The sequence below is a fragment of the Polistes dominula genome, unplaced genomic scaffold, assembly GCF_049000335.1.
Source record: "Polistes dominula isolate Pdom_NZ unplaced genomic scaffold, Pdom_raw_medaka contig_49, whole genome shotgun sequence".
NCBI lineage: Eukaryota > Metazoa > Arthropoda > Insecta > Hymenoptera > Vespidae > Polistes > Polistes dominula.
In genome coordinates, this window is record NW_028300914.1 from 6,207,468 (window position 1) to 6,226,871 (window position 19,404).

The following is a 19,404-nucleotide window of genomic DNA, read 5'->3' on the forward strand; positions in this document are numbered from 1 at the left end:
TTAATTATTAAATTAGATATTATACAAAACTAATAACATGATAATGGATTTGTATTAATAATTTAAATAAGAATTAGTTAATTTATTGACGTATACGCTTATGGAACTTTAATCTAATCATTGTACACATTGTAACAACTTTGATGAGAATTTATACTACTTATCAATTTGGATTTAACTTATAAATAATTTAAACATCATCCTTGTATAGGTCTGGATTTTTGCGGGTTAGTTTACGATCCGTGTCTTTGGCCCATAAATATACCATATAGTTAAGGCCAAGTACTGGAAAAAAAAGTTTTTAATATGAAAATAATGTATTATTCTTATTGTACTGAATGTTACTTTCATTATATTTTTTCTATTGGTTTTTAATTATCTCTTATGATAAATCTAATTAGTAATCAAATTAATCTTATTAAACAATAATGTATTATCTCGTATGTATAGATTTGTTAACGTACTTGGTGCATAAAAGAATACACTGCTTTGGAAACGTCTGATGGTATTTGGAATGCCTTCAGATATCATACCCTTAAAAGCCTTTTGTTCATGAGGGCTGAGACGGAAAAAAACGATCCTTCTTAATTTGTACAAATTTCCAAACTCCAAACCCATTTTGGAGAATACCTGAAGAAAAAATTAAAATTAACCATTTACCATAACCAAATAATTATGATATAGTATTATACGTTTATTTCATATGAAATTTGTTATTTATTTGATATATATGTGTTATACCGTATTTATACATTTTGTTAAAACATTTCATTACTTAAAAATCATTTTAATATTACATAAACACTTACCTAATGAAACTAGCGAAAGACAGCACTGACAATATCAGAATAGTATTGACTTCACTCTAATCGACTTTTTGGATTCGAGAGGTGGATATTATATTCAATCAAGTTAAGGTTCAAATTTGGATGATTTTTAATTGTACATATAACATGAAGAAACCCTCTATATTCGCATATATTATTTATTTTACATTAATAAATAATTTATTAATCAATTTTGTGATATTTTAATAAAATCATTCATTTTATTAAAATATCTAATACAATAATACAGTAGAAAGTTTAGAACGAGCCAACTTCAGGGAATATTTCTTGAAACCAATAGGAAAAAATAAAAACCAAAATCAACCAATGTTGTATTACCGTACTTATCATTTATCCAATTACAATTGACGAGCATTTTCCGAAGCACATTGAGCAATAAGAAGCTCACGAAGAAAACACAGTCGACTGGGATTTGTCCGACACGGGACGAATCAAATGCATGCATATGTAGTAAAGATGGCGCAGCAGTTGATCACTTACAGGAGGGTTGACTTTGTGCATAGTGAAGTGGGGGTAACGGAGATTGGAGAAACGTGAAGCAGGTCAGTCGCTCGTGTGCTAGGCTACGCGTTGGGTGTTAAGTATATTTTACGCCCATGTGTCCATTTATTGGTTTTTCGCGTTCATTATCAAACGTACACGATCGTGTAATCATTGCAGAGGAAAGATGGTGCTTCGTAAGAATGTTTATCATAGGAACGCTTGTTTCGTGCGATTTTGTAAAATCGTTTAGGAAGTAACGTGTACGCAAGCGCACGTTGGTTTGCGACGAAAAAGAATCGGGCAGGCATAGAGAAAGAGAGAGAGACAGAGAAGAGAAAGAGCAAAAGTGAAGAATTGGCATCGGCGACTCGGGCGCGTCTTTAACCGTGCCTCAGGACCGACAGTCTATCGGTCATTGTTGTTACTGTTGTCTTATCCTTTCTCTCTCTGTTTCATTAAATTTACTAGAACGGCAAGACTGAAGAAAGATAGTGCGGTCGAAAGAAGGAAGGAAGTAAGGAGTCATGGTATCGAGACATCACGACGCTACTTCCGAGTTTGCTTCCGAGGATCGTTTTGGTACATATTGTTGTCGTAGCCAGGACATGGCCTGTGATCGTGCTGACTCGGACTTCGAGTTTTCAATACCACCCGAAGCTCCTGTTTTCGAGCCGAGTACCGAGGAGTTCCTCGACCCTCTTGGATATATCGCTAAAATAAGACCGATCGCTGAGAAATCTGGCATCTGCAAAATCAAACCTCCGCCCGTGAGTAATGTCACGTACAATCTTTCTTTTTACGTTTCAATTTTTTTTTGTTTTCTTCTATTGTCCCAACTTATACCTATCCTACGCGAAAATAAAATAATCGTGAGCCGTTCTATTCATATTCTTTTTTCTTTCCCTTTTCTTGCACCTTTCCGATTGCATTTACGACCTCGATTCGATCCTAGACTTGAAGTACGTATTTCTATGAAAATAACATATTCTTTCTGGTATTCTATATTCATTTTTTCCAACACGTAACGCATCGTCGTACGTTTTTTTACATCGCATAGAACATATACATGCCATGAGAAAATATTTAGAGAGACGAGAAAAGAATGAAGAAGCGTGTTATCATCTACAGTGATTTACTATATTTTATTTTTTTTACTAAATTTTTATTTTCTTTCAAATATTAAACTAAATGATCATTTCCTCGTGTCGTAATATTGTTCATTCGATTGTCTAATGGGGACACTTTTTTTTTTACATGTTTTTCCGTATATTCTTCTACGACGAACAAGCCAAGCAACCATCGAAATTCTTGTGATTATCTTACAAATCGTCTATACTGAACTACGAAAAAATTGATACGTTACATTTTAAATTGTAGCAACAGTTGTTACAATTTTTTCTTAAATATTTTTAATAGAGAAGAATAATTAGTGATCAAATTTAAAAGTTTATCGAATGAAACAACATTTCATAATACATATTTTCTTACCTTTTAATTGTCTAATGTAATAACGGTTCTTATCAAAAGAAATAAGATAATAATACGCCATGTTTAATAATTTAACCTTTGGGAAAAACTCAGTTTCTTTTGGAAATGAGGTGATTGACAAAAATGCAGAAAGTTATATGTATTAAGTAAGAGATGAAACGAAAAGGAAAAAAAGAACGAAAACTCATGAGAAAAAAGATGTACCTTGTTTGAAGTCTCTTTCTCTCACACGCGTATTCGCAAATAAATTCTTTCTCTTATTTTCGTAGAGCACGTACGCATACATAATCACATCCTTTCTTTTCTCACCTTTCGTTTATCTTTACTTGTTACTCTTGTACAATTAGATTTAGTTTCCAATATTATTATAGGCGGACGCGTTTATCTTTTTCTTTATCAATTAGTTTATTTGAAATCATATGTGTGAATGATCGTTTCGAGCAAAACAAGTTTCTTTCGTTTGAATATTATACCATTATCTATGTCGAAAATCATTTCTACCTCCATTTTGTATCTATCAAGTTAATTATGAGGAAAAGTTCAAGAATAATGTGCTCTACTGAACGAATACACATTATTACAAGACATTTTGATTGTTTGACATTTATTATTAACAAAAATAAATATGTATGTGTATATATATATGTACGTATAAATAAAGGTGTAACATTTTAGGTATATTGCGTGCATGTGTGCATTATGGCGACTATTAGAAATCAAAGAAGACAAGTTTAGTTGAAACGATATTGTTCTCATTTTTATTTTGCTTTGATTATTAATCGGTTTGCATATAAAAATTTGAATACCGTCTATATTCGTAAAACAAATGGAATATTTACAATATATTTACAATATATTTATAATATATTTAGTTCCCACGTTACGCCTAGAAGAGTGTAGAAGAAATCTTATCGTGTATTTTCTACAACAAATTCGATAAGGCTTCTTCTTTGGTTTCTGCATGATGCCTATCGTAATTTTTTGAATCGATATTCTTGTCATTTATATTGCACACGTTGATAAATGAACTATAATATATAGGAATGATTCTTATTGATATATTTGTAATAAATATTATTGACAAAAATTATTTTTTAGAAAAATAAAAAAAAGAAACAAACTGAAAAAGATATTATAAACAATAACGCGTAAATAAAGATGCTTATGTTACAAGAGAAATTTGTCGTATATAAATTTATTTCATGCATATTCCGCGTGTCGGCCGATTCAGGAGTTGTGCCATATTTCTTTGTTGAAATTACACGTTCCCGTTACAAGGTAAACTTATTTGGCCGATGGTTAAGAAATTTAGTAAAGTATTTGCATGATATAAGCATTTCGTAATCGATTATATTATCATCCCTTTTAAAAACGTTACTTCCTCGAATTTATTAGACATTTACACTGTGACTGATGTGTTTCTAGAGATGGCGTTTAACAAATGCCACCATTTCGTTGGAAATTCTACTCGAACGAGTGACGTCGTTGTGCAGGGCGTCGTTAGTTTGCACGGTGGTTTATCTTCTTCCCTTTAAAATGCACTTTTGGGTTCCGTTGTTTATATTGTTATTTCAATTTTTGTTCATTTCAAACAAACAAATCAAAGGTTTATGCGTCTTACTATTAGATGCTTCCATATATTCTATGAATAAATAATTGTTCTAAATTGTTTTTGGATTATTAATTAATTCTCACCTATCAATATATTTTTGTTCTTTTTTTTAGTTTTGTCTTTCCGTAAAAAAAAAAATAAATGAATAATGCATAGAAGTTTGAAGCATCTCGATATATAAAAGCTGTTGGAAAGGTTTTATTGATTAATTGGGCTTCTCGCTAATTCGTTGTTCTATCATACAAGACAAGTATTGTCTTACCTTATGGCATTATTTGAAATTTACACGTTACTGGAAATATTGCTTTATAAAAGCTGATTTTATCAAACATATAAAATCTATTGTGAAGATTTTTAACTTCTACTTTTACTAATCATAAATAAATAAATAAATATATATATATATTTTTTTATATCTATCTATTTTCTAGCTAGTATAGTTATCATATATATGATATATATGATAACAATGTCGTATTTTGTGAAATTACATTTCATTTACCTATATTTTTTTCTTCCTTGATCAGAATATATTTTTAGTACTATTGTGTTCTTGTTTTGTTTTAATTAACTACAATAAGAAATGTCAATGCAATTGTTTATTTGTATATTGAAAATTATCTTAATACAATTTATATTTTGTTCTTAACGATAATGTCTTACGCCATACGTTATTACTGTGGAGTAAAAATGAAGCACCAGGGCCGTCTATAGTGCTTTCGTGAAAGGGGCGTTCTTTGTAATCCCCCTCAACGTAGCCCTGAATAAACCATAACCATTTCCTGATCGACATAATGACCATCTAGAGAAATAATGTGTATTTATATATAGTTTAATCGATCGAATTATAATATGAAATTATTTATTCTTTATTTTCTACATTTTTCATCACATTTATCAATATTTTCCTTCATCATTACCTATCGCAATATTTTAATTCTTATTGATAACTAAAATTTCTTTTTCTTTTTTTCTAGAATTGGCAGCCACCGTTTGCAGTTGACGTCGACAAATTCAAATTTGTCCCACGAATACAAAGATTAAATGAATTAGAAGCAAAAACTAGGATAAAACTTAATTTCTTAGATCAAATTGCTAAGTTTTGGGAACTACAAGGTTCCTCGTTAAAAATACCTCTTGTCGAGCGCAAAGCTTTGGATTTGTATTCCTTGCATAAGATTGTCACAGACGAAGGTATCATTTTTTTCGTTACTCTTATTCTTTCTATTTTATTGTTCACTGTACTATGCTAATATTTCTTTCATCTTTAATATAGGAGGCATAGAAACTGTAACTAAAGAGAGAAGATGGGCGAAAATTGCCAACAAATTAGGTTATCCGTCTGGAAGAAGCGTTGGAAGTATTTTTAAAAAATCACTATGAAAGAATTTTATATCCATTTGACGTATTTAAACAAGGAAAAGCATTGACTGATATTGTAAGCTTTTTTTATAATACTTTAATAGTACGTAATTTCAAATATTTTCATACGTACAAATCATTTGCATTGTTTATTAATTTACAGAAAATAGAACCAGATTCTGACGAAAAAATCGAAAAAAGAGACCGTGATTACAAACCACATGGAATAATTTCAAGGCAACAGATCAAACCACCAGCTGAAAAGTTTTCACGTCGTTCTAAGAGATTTTCTGGCCAGGAAGAAAAACAAGAAGTTGGTATTAAACAAGAAGACTGTAAAGAAGAATGCGACTCTGATCATGATTGTAAGGAGGGTATTGTTAGAGGCAGATATATAGATAACGATAAAAGTAAAGAGCTTAAGAAATTACAATTTTATGGAGCCGGTCCAAAAATGGCTGGTTTCAATACCAAAGAACCAAAGAAATCCAACAAAACTAGAGGAGTTAAGCTGACATACGAGTTTGATCCAGTAAGTAAACTTATTGTTTTTCAACAATGCACAATGCTATTTTTAATAAAGTATTTATTAAATATATTACTTTATTTAGCTTGCAAAATACATTTGTCACAATTGTGGGAGAGGGGACAATGAGGAGAACATGCTTCTGTGCGATGGCTGCGATGATAGCTATCACACATTTTGTTTGATGCCACCTTTAACAGAAATACCTAAGGGAGATTGGAGGTGTCCAAAATGTGTTGCGGAGGAGGTTTCTAAACCGATGGAAGCTTTTGGTTTTGAGCAAGCACAGAGAGAGTACACTCTTCAACAGTTTGGTGAAATGGCGGATCAATTCAAAAGCGATTATTTTAACATGCCAGTACATGTATGTACAAAATATTTATTGTTCCTGTATTAGAACATTTATAATTAAATATTGTTTATCTTTTATAGATGGTTCCCACCACGTTAGTAGAAAAAGAATTCTGGAGAATAGTTTCGTCCATCGATGAAGATGTGACAGTAGAATATGGCGCGGATTTACATACCATGGATCATGGCTCTGGATTTCCAACAAAAACGAGTGTTAATTTATTTATGTGCGATCAAGAATATGCAGAGTCTTCATGGAATTTAAACAATCTACCAGTTTTAAGTAGTAGCGTATTAGGTTATATTAATGCAGACATCAGTGGTATGAAAGTCCCATGGATGTACGTCGGCATGTGTTTCGCAACATTCTGTTGGCATAATGAAGATCATTGGAGTTACTCCATTAATTATTTACATTGGGGAGAACCAAAGACGTGGTATGGCGTACCTGGCTCTCAAGCAGAAAAATTTGAACACTCAATGAAATCTGCTGCTCCTGAATTGTTTCAGAGTCAACCTGATTTGTTACATCAATTAGTAACAATTATGAATCCAAATATCTTAACGAGCGAAGGTAAATTACATGAATGATTTTATTGGTTTGATGCTTTTATTGGAACATTTAATCATAGAGAATATCTATTTTATTTGATAGGAGTACCAGTTTTTAGAACTGATCAACACGCTGGCGAATTTGTTGTTACATTTCCAAGGGCGTATCATGCGGGTTTTAATCAAGGCTACAACTTTGCGGAAGCTGTTAACTTTGCACCAGCAGATTGGGTATGCATCATTTAATAATTTGTACTCGTTTAAAATACTACTTTATATAATCTTGTTTAAATAATTGTATTTGATTCTTATGTTTTCATTAGCTTAAAATGGGAAGGGAGTGTATCTCGCATTATTCAAATTTAAGGCGGTTTTGTGTATTCTCTCACGACGAATTGGTATGCAAAATGTCTATAGAACCAGAAAAATTGGATATTGGGATTGCTACTGCTACTTACCATGACATGTTACAAATGGTAGAGGATGAGAAAAAATTGAGGAAAAATCTATTGGAGTGGGTGAGTCAAATAACTTTCACATATACGTCACGGTTACTATTTAATGACTCAATTATTCTATTTCAATGTTAGGACGTGTATATCATTATTATTTTTAAATTATATATAAAAGAAAAAATGTATTGTAATATGTTAACTCATTACCATTCATTTTTATCTACTATTCACATATAATTTATTGACGGGAACAGTTTATTTACAAGTAGAATACATTTATTAACAAAAAAAGAGTTTGGATAGAAAAAGGATATCAAATAAAATGAGACTAAGCTGCATGCTATTTTTAAAAATATCATTTTTGTAAGATCATAAAAAGCTGTTTGATTCGCTTTTACAGTTTCTCTTATTTTATATTATTCTCGCATTCGACACAATTCGAAGTTAGGATGGTGCAATATGCTGTCTGTTTTATCCAGAATTAAGTGAATTTAAATTAAACGGTTAATAGGTTTATTGTAGGAGGATGGCTTATGTATTCGGATCAAGTAGTATTTCAAATACCAAGAGAGCGCTCGTGACAGTCGGTGAGGTTCGGCAGGATTCGTGAGGATTCGGTGAGGTTTGGGTGGCGGGTTTGGTGGGGTTCGGGGCGGGGGGTGGTCGGCGCCATTCACTCACCCACTCAAGCAGTTGCTACAAACGCGTGTACGAATACACGCGGATAAGATAGTATGCGTGCGCGCGCGTTGATACTGCCACCATTCGAGATCGCATCAAAATCTTACACCGTCCACGTTATAATTGATATTAATGCTATTGCGTATTAGAATAATAGTTATTTATTTCAAACGTGATTATTAGCATTACAGTAATTCTTCTATGGTTCTTTTTCAATTGTATTAAAGTTTTTTTTCCTTTTTATGTTTTGTGCCTATGATTCTTGATTATGTAACTTTTATTGGTGAGTAGAGGTTATGGTTTCAGTGTTTTGCCACGGTACATTGTACACGCAATTTTTATTATCTATTATTTCATTGCAAGTTGGTTAAATTTGTTAATCCACGTTTGACACGTTTTCAAGTTTTTGGAAATTACGCGATCATGTAATTTCTTTGATATTCTACCATAAATATTACTACAGATGGATACATATGTTTTCTTTATGTTCAATGTTATTAAGATTTATTCTTTAATTTTCTGAAGTTAAATACGTTCTACTAGTTTCCTGAATATCTAATAGATATTAAAAACCACCAAAATTCTTTTCTTTTTTATAGGGTGTTACGGAGGCAGAACGGGAAGCTTTTGAGTTATTACCGGATGATGAGAGACAGTGTGAAGCTTGTAAAACAACTTGTTTTTTAAGTGCAGTTACATGTTCGTGTCACAATTCCCAGTTAGTTTGTTTAAGACATTTTACGGATCTTTGTAATTGCCCGCCGGAGAAACATACTTTACGCTATCGTTACACATTAGACGAATTGCCCATCATGTTACAAAAGTTAAAATTGAAAGCAGAGTCTTTCGACTCTTGGGTAACTAAAGTTAAAGAAGCCATGGATCCAAAGAAACCCAAAGTTGAGCTTAGTGAGTTAAAAGAACTTTTAAGCGAAGCAGAAAACAAGAAGTTTCCTGATAGTGAATTATTAACAGCTTTGACAACGGCTGTACAAGATGCAGAAAAGTGTGCAAGTGTCGCGCAACAGCTATTGAACAATAAACAACGTACAAGGTCAGTGTGTTAACATTTATTAAAAGAATAGTATATTTACCATACAGTTTATAAAATGTCTTTCTTGGATTATCATTGTTATTTTATCTTTTATTTTTCTTTATCAAGGACCAGGCAATCCGTCGAAACTAAATACAAATTAACTGTGGAAGAATTGACATTATTTTATAAAGAAATAAGAAGTTTACGTTGTGAATTAGAAGAATCCAATGGTGTAAAGTTTATATTGAATCAGGTATTGTCATTTCAAAGTGATGCTGAATACTTGGAGTCGGCGGAGAATGATTGTAATATTTCTAAATTAGAAATGTGTATAGAATTTGGGGATTCCATATGTATTGAGTTACCGCAACTTGTACGCTTAAAACAGGTAATTAGATTTTGATTTTTTTTATGAAGTTTATTTAAAAGTATAATTTTACTTATATAAATTGTATTCTTTATTTGTGTGTGAAGAAATTAGCACAAATGCAATGGTTAGAAGAAATAAAATCCCTTCAAGAAGATCCAAAATCCATAAGTCGTGAGGATTTAGAAAAATTAATAGAAAAAGGAACGACGATACCTCCGCATTTTAAAATTGAAAATACTTTGTCCGAATTACGAACGTTGATGACTGCAATCGATAAGTGGGAAGAAAAAGCGAAAATATATTTGAATGCAAGAAACAGGCCAACTATTTCAGCGGTTGAAGAATTTGTTCACGAAGCTGACAAAGTCGAAGCTTATCTCCCAAGTTTAGATACATTACAAGATATATTAGGTCGAGCAAAGAATTGGTCAAACATGGTAGAAGAGATTCAAGCTAGAGATAATTTTCCGTATTACGATACGTTAGATGAAATAATTAGGAAAGGTAGGAGTATTCCATTACAATTGGATGCACTTTCAATGTTGGAATCGACACTTTCTCTAGCTAAAACTTGGAAAGAAAGAACAGTAAGGACATTCCTAAGAAAAAATTCTCATTATACGCTGATGGAAGCTTTGTCCCCACGTGTCGGAGTTGGCGTTCAAGCTATGAAGACTAAGAAAAATAAAGGCGACGAATCTGTCGGTGCTGTGTTCGTTTGTGATACAAAACTTGACGATTCGAATAATTCGGCGACTGTGGTAGCTGCTTTCAAATTAGCTGAACAACGCGAGATGGATGCAATGAGAAAATTAAGGGATAAAAATATGTCTAAAGCTAAAGAGGATGATTCTAAATATTGTGTATGTCGTAGAATAAGATACGGACTTATGCTTCAGTGTGAACTATGTAAAGATTGGTTCCATTCGAATTGTGTGCCATTACCTAAAACAACCTATAAAGGCAAAGTACCGATCTCGAGAGAAGTTAAATTTTTATGTCCATGTTGTTTACGTTCAAGAAGACCACGCCTGGAAACTATTTTAGCCCTTTTAGTTAGCCTTCAAAAAATCCCCATACGTTTACCCGAAGGTGAAGCGTTGCAGTGTCTAACAGAACGAGCAATGAACTGGCAGGATCGTGCTAGACAAGCTTTAGCAACAGAAGAAATTTCTTCGGCATTGAAAACATTATCTGCATTATCTCAACAATTAGTTGAAGCTGCTGCTAGAGAAAAAACAGAAAAAATTATTAGCAGCGAATTGAAAAAAGCAGCTAATAATCCAGAATTGCATCAAAGAGTACAAGCTATCGCACCTCTTAGTGGTGTTCATTCGGACGACAGTGTTCTTAGCACAGCTGTGAGTATATTGTTCTTTTCTATTTCCTTATTTTGTTTGTTTGTTTGTTTTCCTTTTCTATTTTTGTAATGTAAATAATTGTTTAGGATGACGATGACGACATCGTTACGATTGATGACGATGAACCAACATGTAGTACCTTTAATAGTAATGAACATACCTACTCTTACAGTAAGTCTTTTTCTTTTTCATTTATGTATGAGTTTATAAAAAATAAATATTCTATGAATTATTTCATACGTAATTTGTTATATTTTTAATTTTAGTTTCTAAACATCAACGTAAATCTCAATCAAGTGATTCCTCAGAAACAGCCGTAATCTTGTCGCACAATGCAAGACAACATTTAGAAGAATTAATGATGGAAGGAGACTTATTAGAAGTTGCATTAGACGAGACACAACATATTTGGCGTATTTTAAGTCATACCAATAGTCCAAGTACTATTAGAAAGTACGCGGCACTCGAAGAAATTCAAACTAATTGTAATCAAGAATCCAAGGATGCTAAAAAACGCGGTAGGAAAAGGAAATCCGATGAATTTGAATTATTAAAGAAACTTGGAAAGCAAAAAGTCGATGACAAAAGTTCGGTTAAACGTAAAGGATTGATAAAAGAGAAAAAATCGGCTGGTTCACCTGTGCCAATAAAACGTGGTCCGCGAAAGGTATTCATAGATATAAATATTTTATATATATATATAGTAGAACCTGTTTTTATGCGATTTTATTTTTTTGCGATTTTTGTGCCAATTTCAATGGCGTTGGTCCCACTATAATGTTTTCTATCAGTGCACATATGTATGTGTACTCCAAGGAGTTTAAAGTTCCTATAAGAGCTTCTGTAATGCACATCTGGCTATTCGTGACATTTACAAACAATTGATCAACTGATCAACCATCCATTGTCGCAAAAACTTATTGACTTTATGGTGACAAAAAATAAATCAATAGAAATTGAATCTTCAAGTGGTAAAAGCGATTTTGAGCCAATTCATCACAAAAAGATGCACGTTTTGGATTACGGGGGGTAGCAGTAAATTATGTACATATGTGCATTTTGAAAATTTCTCCATGTATATAATGAGAAATTAAATGTTTTAAAAATGTTTCCATATGTAATTTGATTATTTATTTTGTTTGAAAGCACTTTTTCATGTATTTTGTACATAATTGACGTATTTTTAGAATGCGACTTTTTTTATACAGTCCCTCTTCAACGCATAAACAAAATTTTCTTTAATATGTTGTACAAGGTTATTTGTTATATGTAAGTATTTATGAAATTTCCGAATATTTTTTTGTGCGGTTTTTTTTTATACGGTGCCCAATCTAATGCAAAAAACAGGTTTAACTGTATTATATCTCGAATGAAACTTCTATATATTTTTTTTTTGTGAAAATTCAATTAATCGATTATTTCACTTTTTTTTTTACAAATATATTCCAAGCGAAGTTTCGATTCGAGAAGATAATCTAAGGAGATAGTGTCATATATAAATACAATTTTTGCGAATATTGGCTAGCTCGATTTCAGTCTAATTTTTATTCTAGATGAAACGAAAAGAAGGAGAGGAAGGTCCAAAGAAAAGAGGAGGAAATAGAAAGAAGACCAAACAGGACACCTCAGACGAGGAAGAAGATTGTGCTGCGGTTAATTGCTTACATCCCAGTGGTAAGAATATATCGATAATTTATGTATTCAATATTATTATATCGTAAAATATTTTCTATCCTAATGGAAATGAAAACAAAATTGTAGGTAGAGAAGTAGATTGGGTACAATGCGATGGAGGATGCGAAGGCTGGTTTCACATGCATTGCGTTGGTCTCGATAGAACAGAAATCGCCGAAGAAGACGATTATATTTGCAGTAATTGCAAAGAGACAGATCAAAATTCATCGGTAAGTTGATTATAAAAAAACGACAGACACTTTTTTTGAAATCTATGGTGTAGTCAAACTTCATTTTGCTTCTTCGCAGTTTTATTTTCATTAATGTTTCTTGTCCTCAAATGGTGTTCTATTTTTTATATTCTTTTTTAATCATTAATTTTTTCAATTTGTGATTAATTGAATAATTTATTTATTGACTTGATTTTATTAGATCAATTGAGAAGGCTTAAAGAAATTTAAGTTAATCGAATCATAGTTATATATATATATCTTTGTGCTTTCGTATCGAATCATTATGTTTTATCATGATGTTAACGTACATTTTTCGCCCTTCTCCCTTTTTTTCTTTTCTCCTAGATTATAGTCAGTTGATCATTGCTCTAGAGCGAATCGTTCGTTTTTTCTGTTTCTTTTTTTATGTGTGCGTCACAAACGCATTGTGTAGTCGAGAGGGCCAGATTCCCTGGCTGAATCTTTAGGATTGGATGCACTTCTTTCCCTTTCTCAATCTCAGGCATACCATGGGACCGATACCGAAGCTAATATCCACGAAACTTCGTCCTTCGTCAAGACCTACTAGCGTGTTTTCAATCGTTGACAAAGCTCAAGAGAATCACACGATGATTTATTATTATTATTATTATTGTTAATATTAATATTTATTATTATTATTATTATTATTATTATTATTATTATTATTATTATTATTATTATTATTATTATTATTATTATTATTACGATTATTAAGATTATTATCATACTATCATTATACTATTATTATTATTATTATTGTATCAATCGATTATCAAATGATGTCTTTTGTGATTATAATCTATCGACATGTATCACACATAGCATACATATATACACATACACACATACACTGCAGGTTGCGCTGTACATTATCTGGATATAAGCTGCGAATGGTGAAGAGATAAAAGAGACAGAATCATATAATTGCACGCTAGTCGTTATATATACATATATAATTTGTTGGTGTAATATATTACGCCAACAACTGTGATTATTTTATTAATTATTTTTTTGTTTCTTTTCTTTTTTTTTTTAATTTTTGTTAGGTGTAAATCAGGGTTGAGCTTTTATCTTTAATTTCTTTTTAAATGTTGCAGATTCGTCGCAGTAGATAATTATTTTTATTAATAGATTGTATCGCGTTCGATATATCAATAGTTATATTTTGGTAATTTTTTGTTTTTGCTTATTTTGTCTTAGTTTCTCATTTTTTGTAGATATTCAAAGCGAGCAGAACGTTTCTGATAAAAATGAAAAATTTGTGACCTTTCAGTGTTTGTTATAGTATAGGAAAATGATAGATTCGTTTGTTCCTTTATGTATTCCTTAAAGATACAGGTTGCCAGTTAGAGCAATGAGAGTTTTCAGCATAGGACAATAGAAATAATATCATTTATATTAAGTTAATCTAATTAATTTTAATTTAATATCTTACATTTAATCAACGTATCATTTATATATTTTAGATCTTGCAACTAGATATAATTGTATTTTGGCAGCGTATATATTTCACATTTCATCATTAATAAATCAGTCGAGAGATAAAAATATATACATTTACATTTAGTAACAAAATTCGTTTTCTAACTTTGAAATGCCGTTTTAGATTATTGGATACATATAAGACATTTGAAGACAAAAAGAATTAATGCGAATAAATAATTTTTTTGTTTTTTAATCTAAAACTTGTGTTATATATTTTGGTTTTATGTTAATAATTTTTATGTTACATAATAGGTATTTGTTTTGTTTAGTTCAAGCAGTGTCGAGCAGGAATTATTCTTGGTAAAAAGCAAGGTGAGAAAAGAAACAAAAGTATAACAAGTCAGTCGTGTAATCGATTGTATAGTCGATCGTAATGTAAACGCAAGGAATTAACTGAAATGAATACAATAATAATAATACTTGCATTTTTTTAATCATTACGACGATATACTTACGCAAGCTTATTCAAGATTGTGTCTCATGAACTCACACCTCCTCGCTATTAATGGAGCGGTAAAAACAATACAAAATAATACAGAAAATTAATTATATGATATATGATATACATAGGACGATTATTTGAAAAAGTATGACTACGACTCAACAAAAATCCGAATCAACATTTATTACCGATGATTTACCGAAGTACAATCTGTAGTGTTCCTTGATGACTATCTTGTAAACAAGAAAACAAAAAACAGTGAAGTTAAACAAAGAAAATATGTAAACGGCTAAAACGTGCGATGAATAATTAGAAAGTTATATGTAAGTTTCTTATAGTAATCTTTTTCCATCTAAAAATACACTCATATATATATATATATATATATATATATATATATATATATATACACGTATGTATATATACGTATGTATATGTATGTATATGTATGTACGTAAGTATGTGTTATATATGAGATGGTGATTGTGAAAGTATTATATTATTAATTATCTCTTAGAATGATTTTTTTTTACTTTAGTGTATTTAATAAAAAAAAAAATTCCTAAAATTAATCTTTTATGTAATTCTAAAATTGTCATATATTATATTATTTAAATTATTTTCATAATTACCGACTCATATATATAAATATGTTCTAATGAAATATATATATAAAATATATATATTTTGTTTGGAAACAACAGCAACAACTACACAATAAGAATAATAACAACACTTTTCTCTGATGAAAAAAATTCCGTCGAATTTTATATCGGCTTTTAAAATAATACGAGGTGCACAAAGTTAGTGCTAATTTTCTTTTTGCACCAGATTATATTGTACAGATAGACTGAAAGAGAGAGAAAGAGAAAGAGTGTACGTATGAGAGAGTAAAAAAGAGCATATGAGCGATGCGTGCACTTATGTGTGTGTTTGTGTGTGTGCGCGTGATTTATTAAGATAGAATTATATATATATATATATATAGAAATAATTATATGTCAGGTTGATGATAATTATCCATAGAACATAAATATCCACACACAGTTTGTATAAAAGAGACAAGATTTACATGCAACATTGAAGATAAGCATGTATCTTTACTCTGCCTTCTACGAAATAGCTATTAATCGAGATATTATGGTTTCATATTACCTCCCTTAGACCTCCAACCAACATCCTTCTAAACCCCTCAACCCTTAGTCACTTAGTTCTTTTTTTGTTTTTTATTTTTTTCTTTAACCTTTTGTTTTTGTAAAATTTTATTTCTTGTGAATTTTCCAACTTATATTACGCGACGTCTTATTTATTTTTCTTAGATACTTAATTACGATACTTGGTTACTTAGTTAACTGTTATTATTATTATTGTGTATGTTTTTTTATTTTGCAGAAAAAATTAAGTTTCGAAACATCTAAAGATACGAATGTTGACTTATAATGTTAATTATAAATGTATATAAATTTTGCTGTCTGGAATTTATGAATTATTATAAAATAACTCTTCTTTACATTTTTCTTTTTTTTTTAGTTATTAATATTAATTAAGAACATTTATTTACTTTAATGACAAATAATTCTTCGATCGTTCGTGCGTGTACATTTAAAGAGTATGACTCATCATCATCATTATCATCAGTATCTCTTGTTTTCTAATCATATTCTTATATAGTTTGGTTATATTCGTAAACGGAATGCAGTTTACAATGTATAAATAAAAGAAGAAAAAAAGAACAGAAAAGAAAGAAAAAAATGAAAATATATTATATAAAATAAAAACTAGAGAAATACTTTTATCTTAGATTGTAAGTACTCGCGTAAATGCGTCCGATGGGAATCGATGCATAAAACTTTGTACAATGACGTAATTGTTAAGGAAAAGAAAAAAAAGGTATCAACTACAACTACAACTACAACAACTGGAATTATTACAACTAAAATTACTACACTACAACTATTATAATTATAACGATGGGAAAAATAGAAAATAGATTTTAAATTTCAGTTTTCACCTGGACTTACTAACTCTCAAGAGTGTCACTTATTATTATTATTATTATTATTATTATTATTATTATTATTATTATTATTATTATTATTATTATTATTATTATTATTATTATTATTAATATTATTATTATTACTATTGTTAGTGTAAGTCGATTAGTATAGCGGCGCTAAAAACAGTGTGTTTTAAATATCTATATATGAAGCATAAGTAAATCGTTGACGACGTTATACGAATGATACAAAAAAGATATAATTATATAAAAGATATAATTTATGTTCGATACAATTTTCCAATGAAATATATATAAAAGAGAAAAAGAGAGGATAGAGGTAGATAAATAGATAGATAGATATATAGATCTTCGTTCGTCGTCTACGATCAACGTATGCTGCGATTCATTTAAAACAGGCTGTGAAATAATGAATACAAATAAATAAAATAAAAAGAAAAATGAAGAGGAATACTCGAAACATTTGCGTACATATATATTTTTGTACAGATACGAGAGATTTAGCCTAAACGATGATCTATTTGTATAAATCTACATAGATCATCGTGGGAAATAATGTTGGATTTTAAGCACTGTGGATTTCTAACTATAGCGATTTATATTATTATGAATGAAATCGGTGTTTAAAATTTTAAATTACATTTGATGATCTATGCAAAATTTCGTATTAATACACGTTAAGTATTAAGTGTATTATATATATTTTAATTGTATTTTTTATTTTTTGGTTTTTGTATATAAACGAGGCAAATGTTTGTGCCTTTTCAAAAAAATTAGTAGAAATGATCTAATAATTCAATCGAAGTCGAACTTTGTCGACACGCGCACAAAACCGATTTTTATTCTAACTCGAAAGTTTAGAGATGTTAGACGATTGATGAAGAAGATATTAATTAGAATCATTTATTTTATTTTATTTTTTTTAATTATAATTCTTTATAACATTCTTATTATCAGGGATATCTTTTTAGTTGAAAATCATTCATGTTTCTATTAATTGTTATTAGAAGTATTATTATTTGCATTAATCATGTTTTTTTCCTCAGAAAATTTCCCATAAAGCATGAACTAATCGTAGACACGACTACTAATAAATTAATACATACATATTTATGAGACGATAAATAATTGTAAGTTAATTGTTAGGTAGGTCGTTTAAAGATATCATTTATTTATTAAGTATTATATCGCATTGATTTTTCTGACGAAAAATGAAGAAGAATAATTAATAGAAAAAGAAAACAAACATATATGTATGAAGAAATGCATTAAAGTAAATGTGTGCACGTTCGTACCAAAGAATACACATTTCTATTACTTTCATGTTTCCTCATAGAAATATTGCGATAATGATTTAAAAATAAATATTTAAATATTATTCAGAAAGAGAGAGAAAGAGAAAATTTTTATAGTCAATAATCATTTTATTTGTTATTACCAATAATATCGTTTTTTTTTTGTTTTTTTTTTTTAATCATTAATTGTTCATTTCAAAAGAAAAATCATTCAAGAAAAATAATTCATAAAAATATTGAAAATTGTCTGTGGAATTTGAAATGGATTTAAAAAAAAAATATTTTTTTTTATTTTTGGAAAAAATGAAACATCACACAAAAATTTTGAAGGAAGTTCAATGACCCCCGAAGATCGAAGTGGAATTTCCAAAAAAAAAGAAACGTAAGTCTTTGAGATAATATAAATAAGATACTATAATCTTTATGATACTAATATATATATGAATATATAAGTATATAACAATTTTTGCATTTTAAACGCATCAACACAAAATTACAAATGCGTAAAACAACGTGGTGGTAGAATCCAGTTTTGATGTAAATTATTGAAGCAGAGGTCAACGACCCTTGAAGATTGAGACCTGGAATTTTTATAAAACTCGCCTCTCAAATTCTTTGAGAATATTTTTTCTACGATATATATATATATATATTTATTTATTTATTTATGTGTATAGAAAATTGTTAGTTATGGAAAACAAAGCGTTAGAATTGAGTTTTGATGCGTAAATAATTTTCATTTTACGATATAAATTGAGTGACGCATATCAGAGTGTAAATGAATAGGAATTGAATCTCGCGACTGAGTCAGCTTCGGATTTTTTCTGATTTACATTTGTAGCTAGTGCATGCATGCATATATATACACACATGGATTTATGTACGACATTTGTCGTTGCTTCGTAATAGAAAAATGAATCATCCTTGTGGGGATTTCGTTTGAAGCGAGATCTTCGAATCATCGTTCGCAATGAGTCGCAATCGTTTTTTTACAATGCAATTTGCATTTATAACTAATTGATTAACACATTTCTTTGTCATATCGGTCGAATGTTTTTTCATCCTACAAACATATTATCTTTAATACTTACCGAAAAAATCCATATTTT

General features: G+C 30.0%; 2 protein-coding genes across 2 annotated transcripts; one reads left to right on the plus strand and one right to left on the minus strand.

Annotated features, from left to right (window-relative positions):
* Positions 1-61: 61 nt before the first annotated feature.
* Positions 62-966, minus strand: UQCR-Q (Ubiquinol-cytochrome c reductase ubiquinone-binding protein). Its single transcript, XM_015318140.2, has 3 exons — positions 810-966; positions 465-630; positions 62-285 (listed from the first exon to the last, which is right to left on the minus strand). The coding sequence occupies exons 2-3, from the start codon at positions 616-618 to the stop codon at positions 191-193; spliced, it is 249 nt and encodes an 82-aa protein (XP_015173626.1). The 5' UTR covers positions 619-630; positions 810-966; the 3' UTR covers positions 62-190.
* Positions 967-1,378: 412 nt separating this feature from the next.
* Kdm5 (Lysine demethylase 5) lies at positions 1,379-18,302 on the plus strand. Its single transcript, XM_015318345.2, is given in 17 exon segments — positions 1,379-2,098; positions 5,409-5,625; positions 5,708-5,796; positions 5,798-5,869; positions 5,957-6,325; positions 6,405-6,683; positions 6,752-7,244; positions 7,326-7,453; positions 7,546-7,740; positions 8,958-9,412; positions 9,521-9,782; positions 9,869-11,125; positions 11,212-11,296; positions 11,392-11,792; positions 12,679-12,799; positions 12,887-13,029; positions 13,466-18,302. Coding segments are annotated over 17 exon segments (4,944 nt in total). The 5' UTR covers positions 1,379-1,855; the 3' UTR covers positions 13,601-18,302.
* The last annotated feature ends 1,102 nt before the right edge of the window (positions 18,303-19,404 follow it).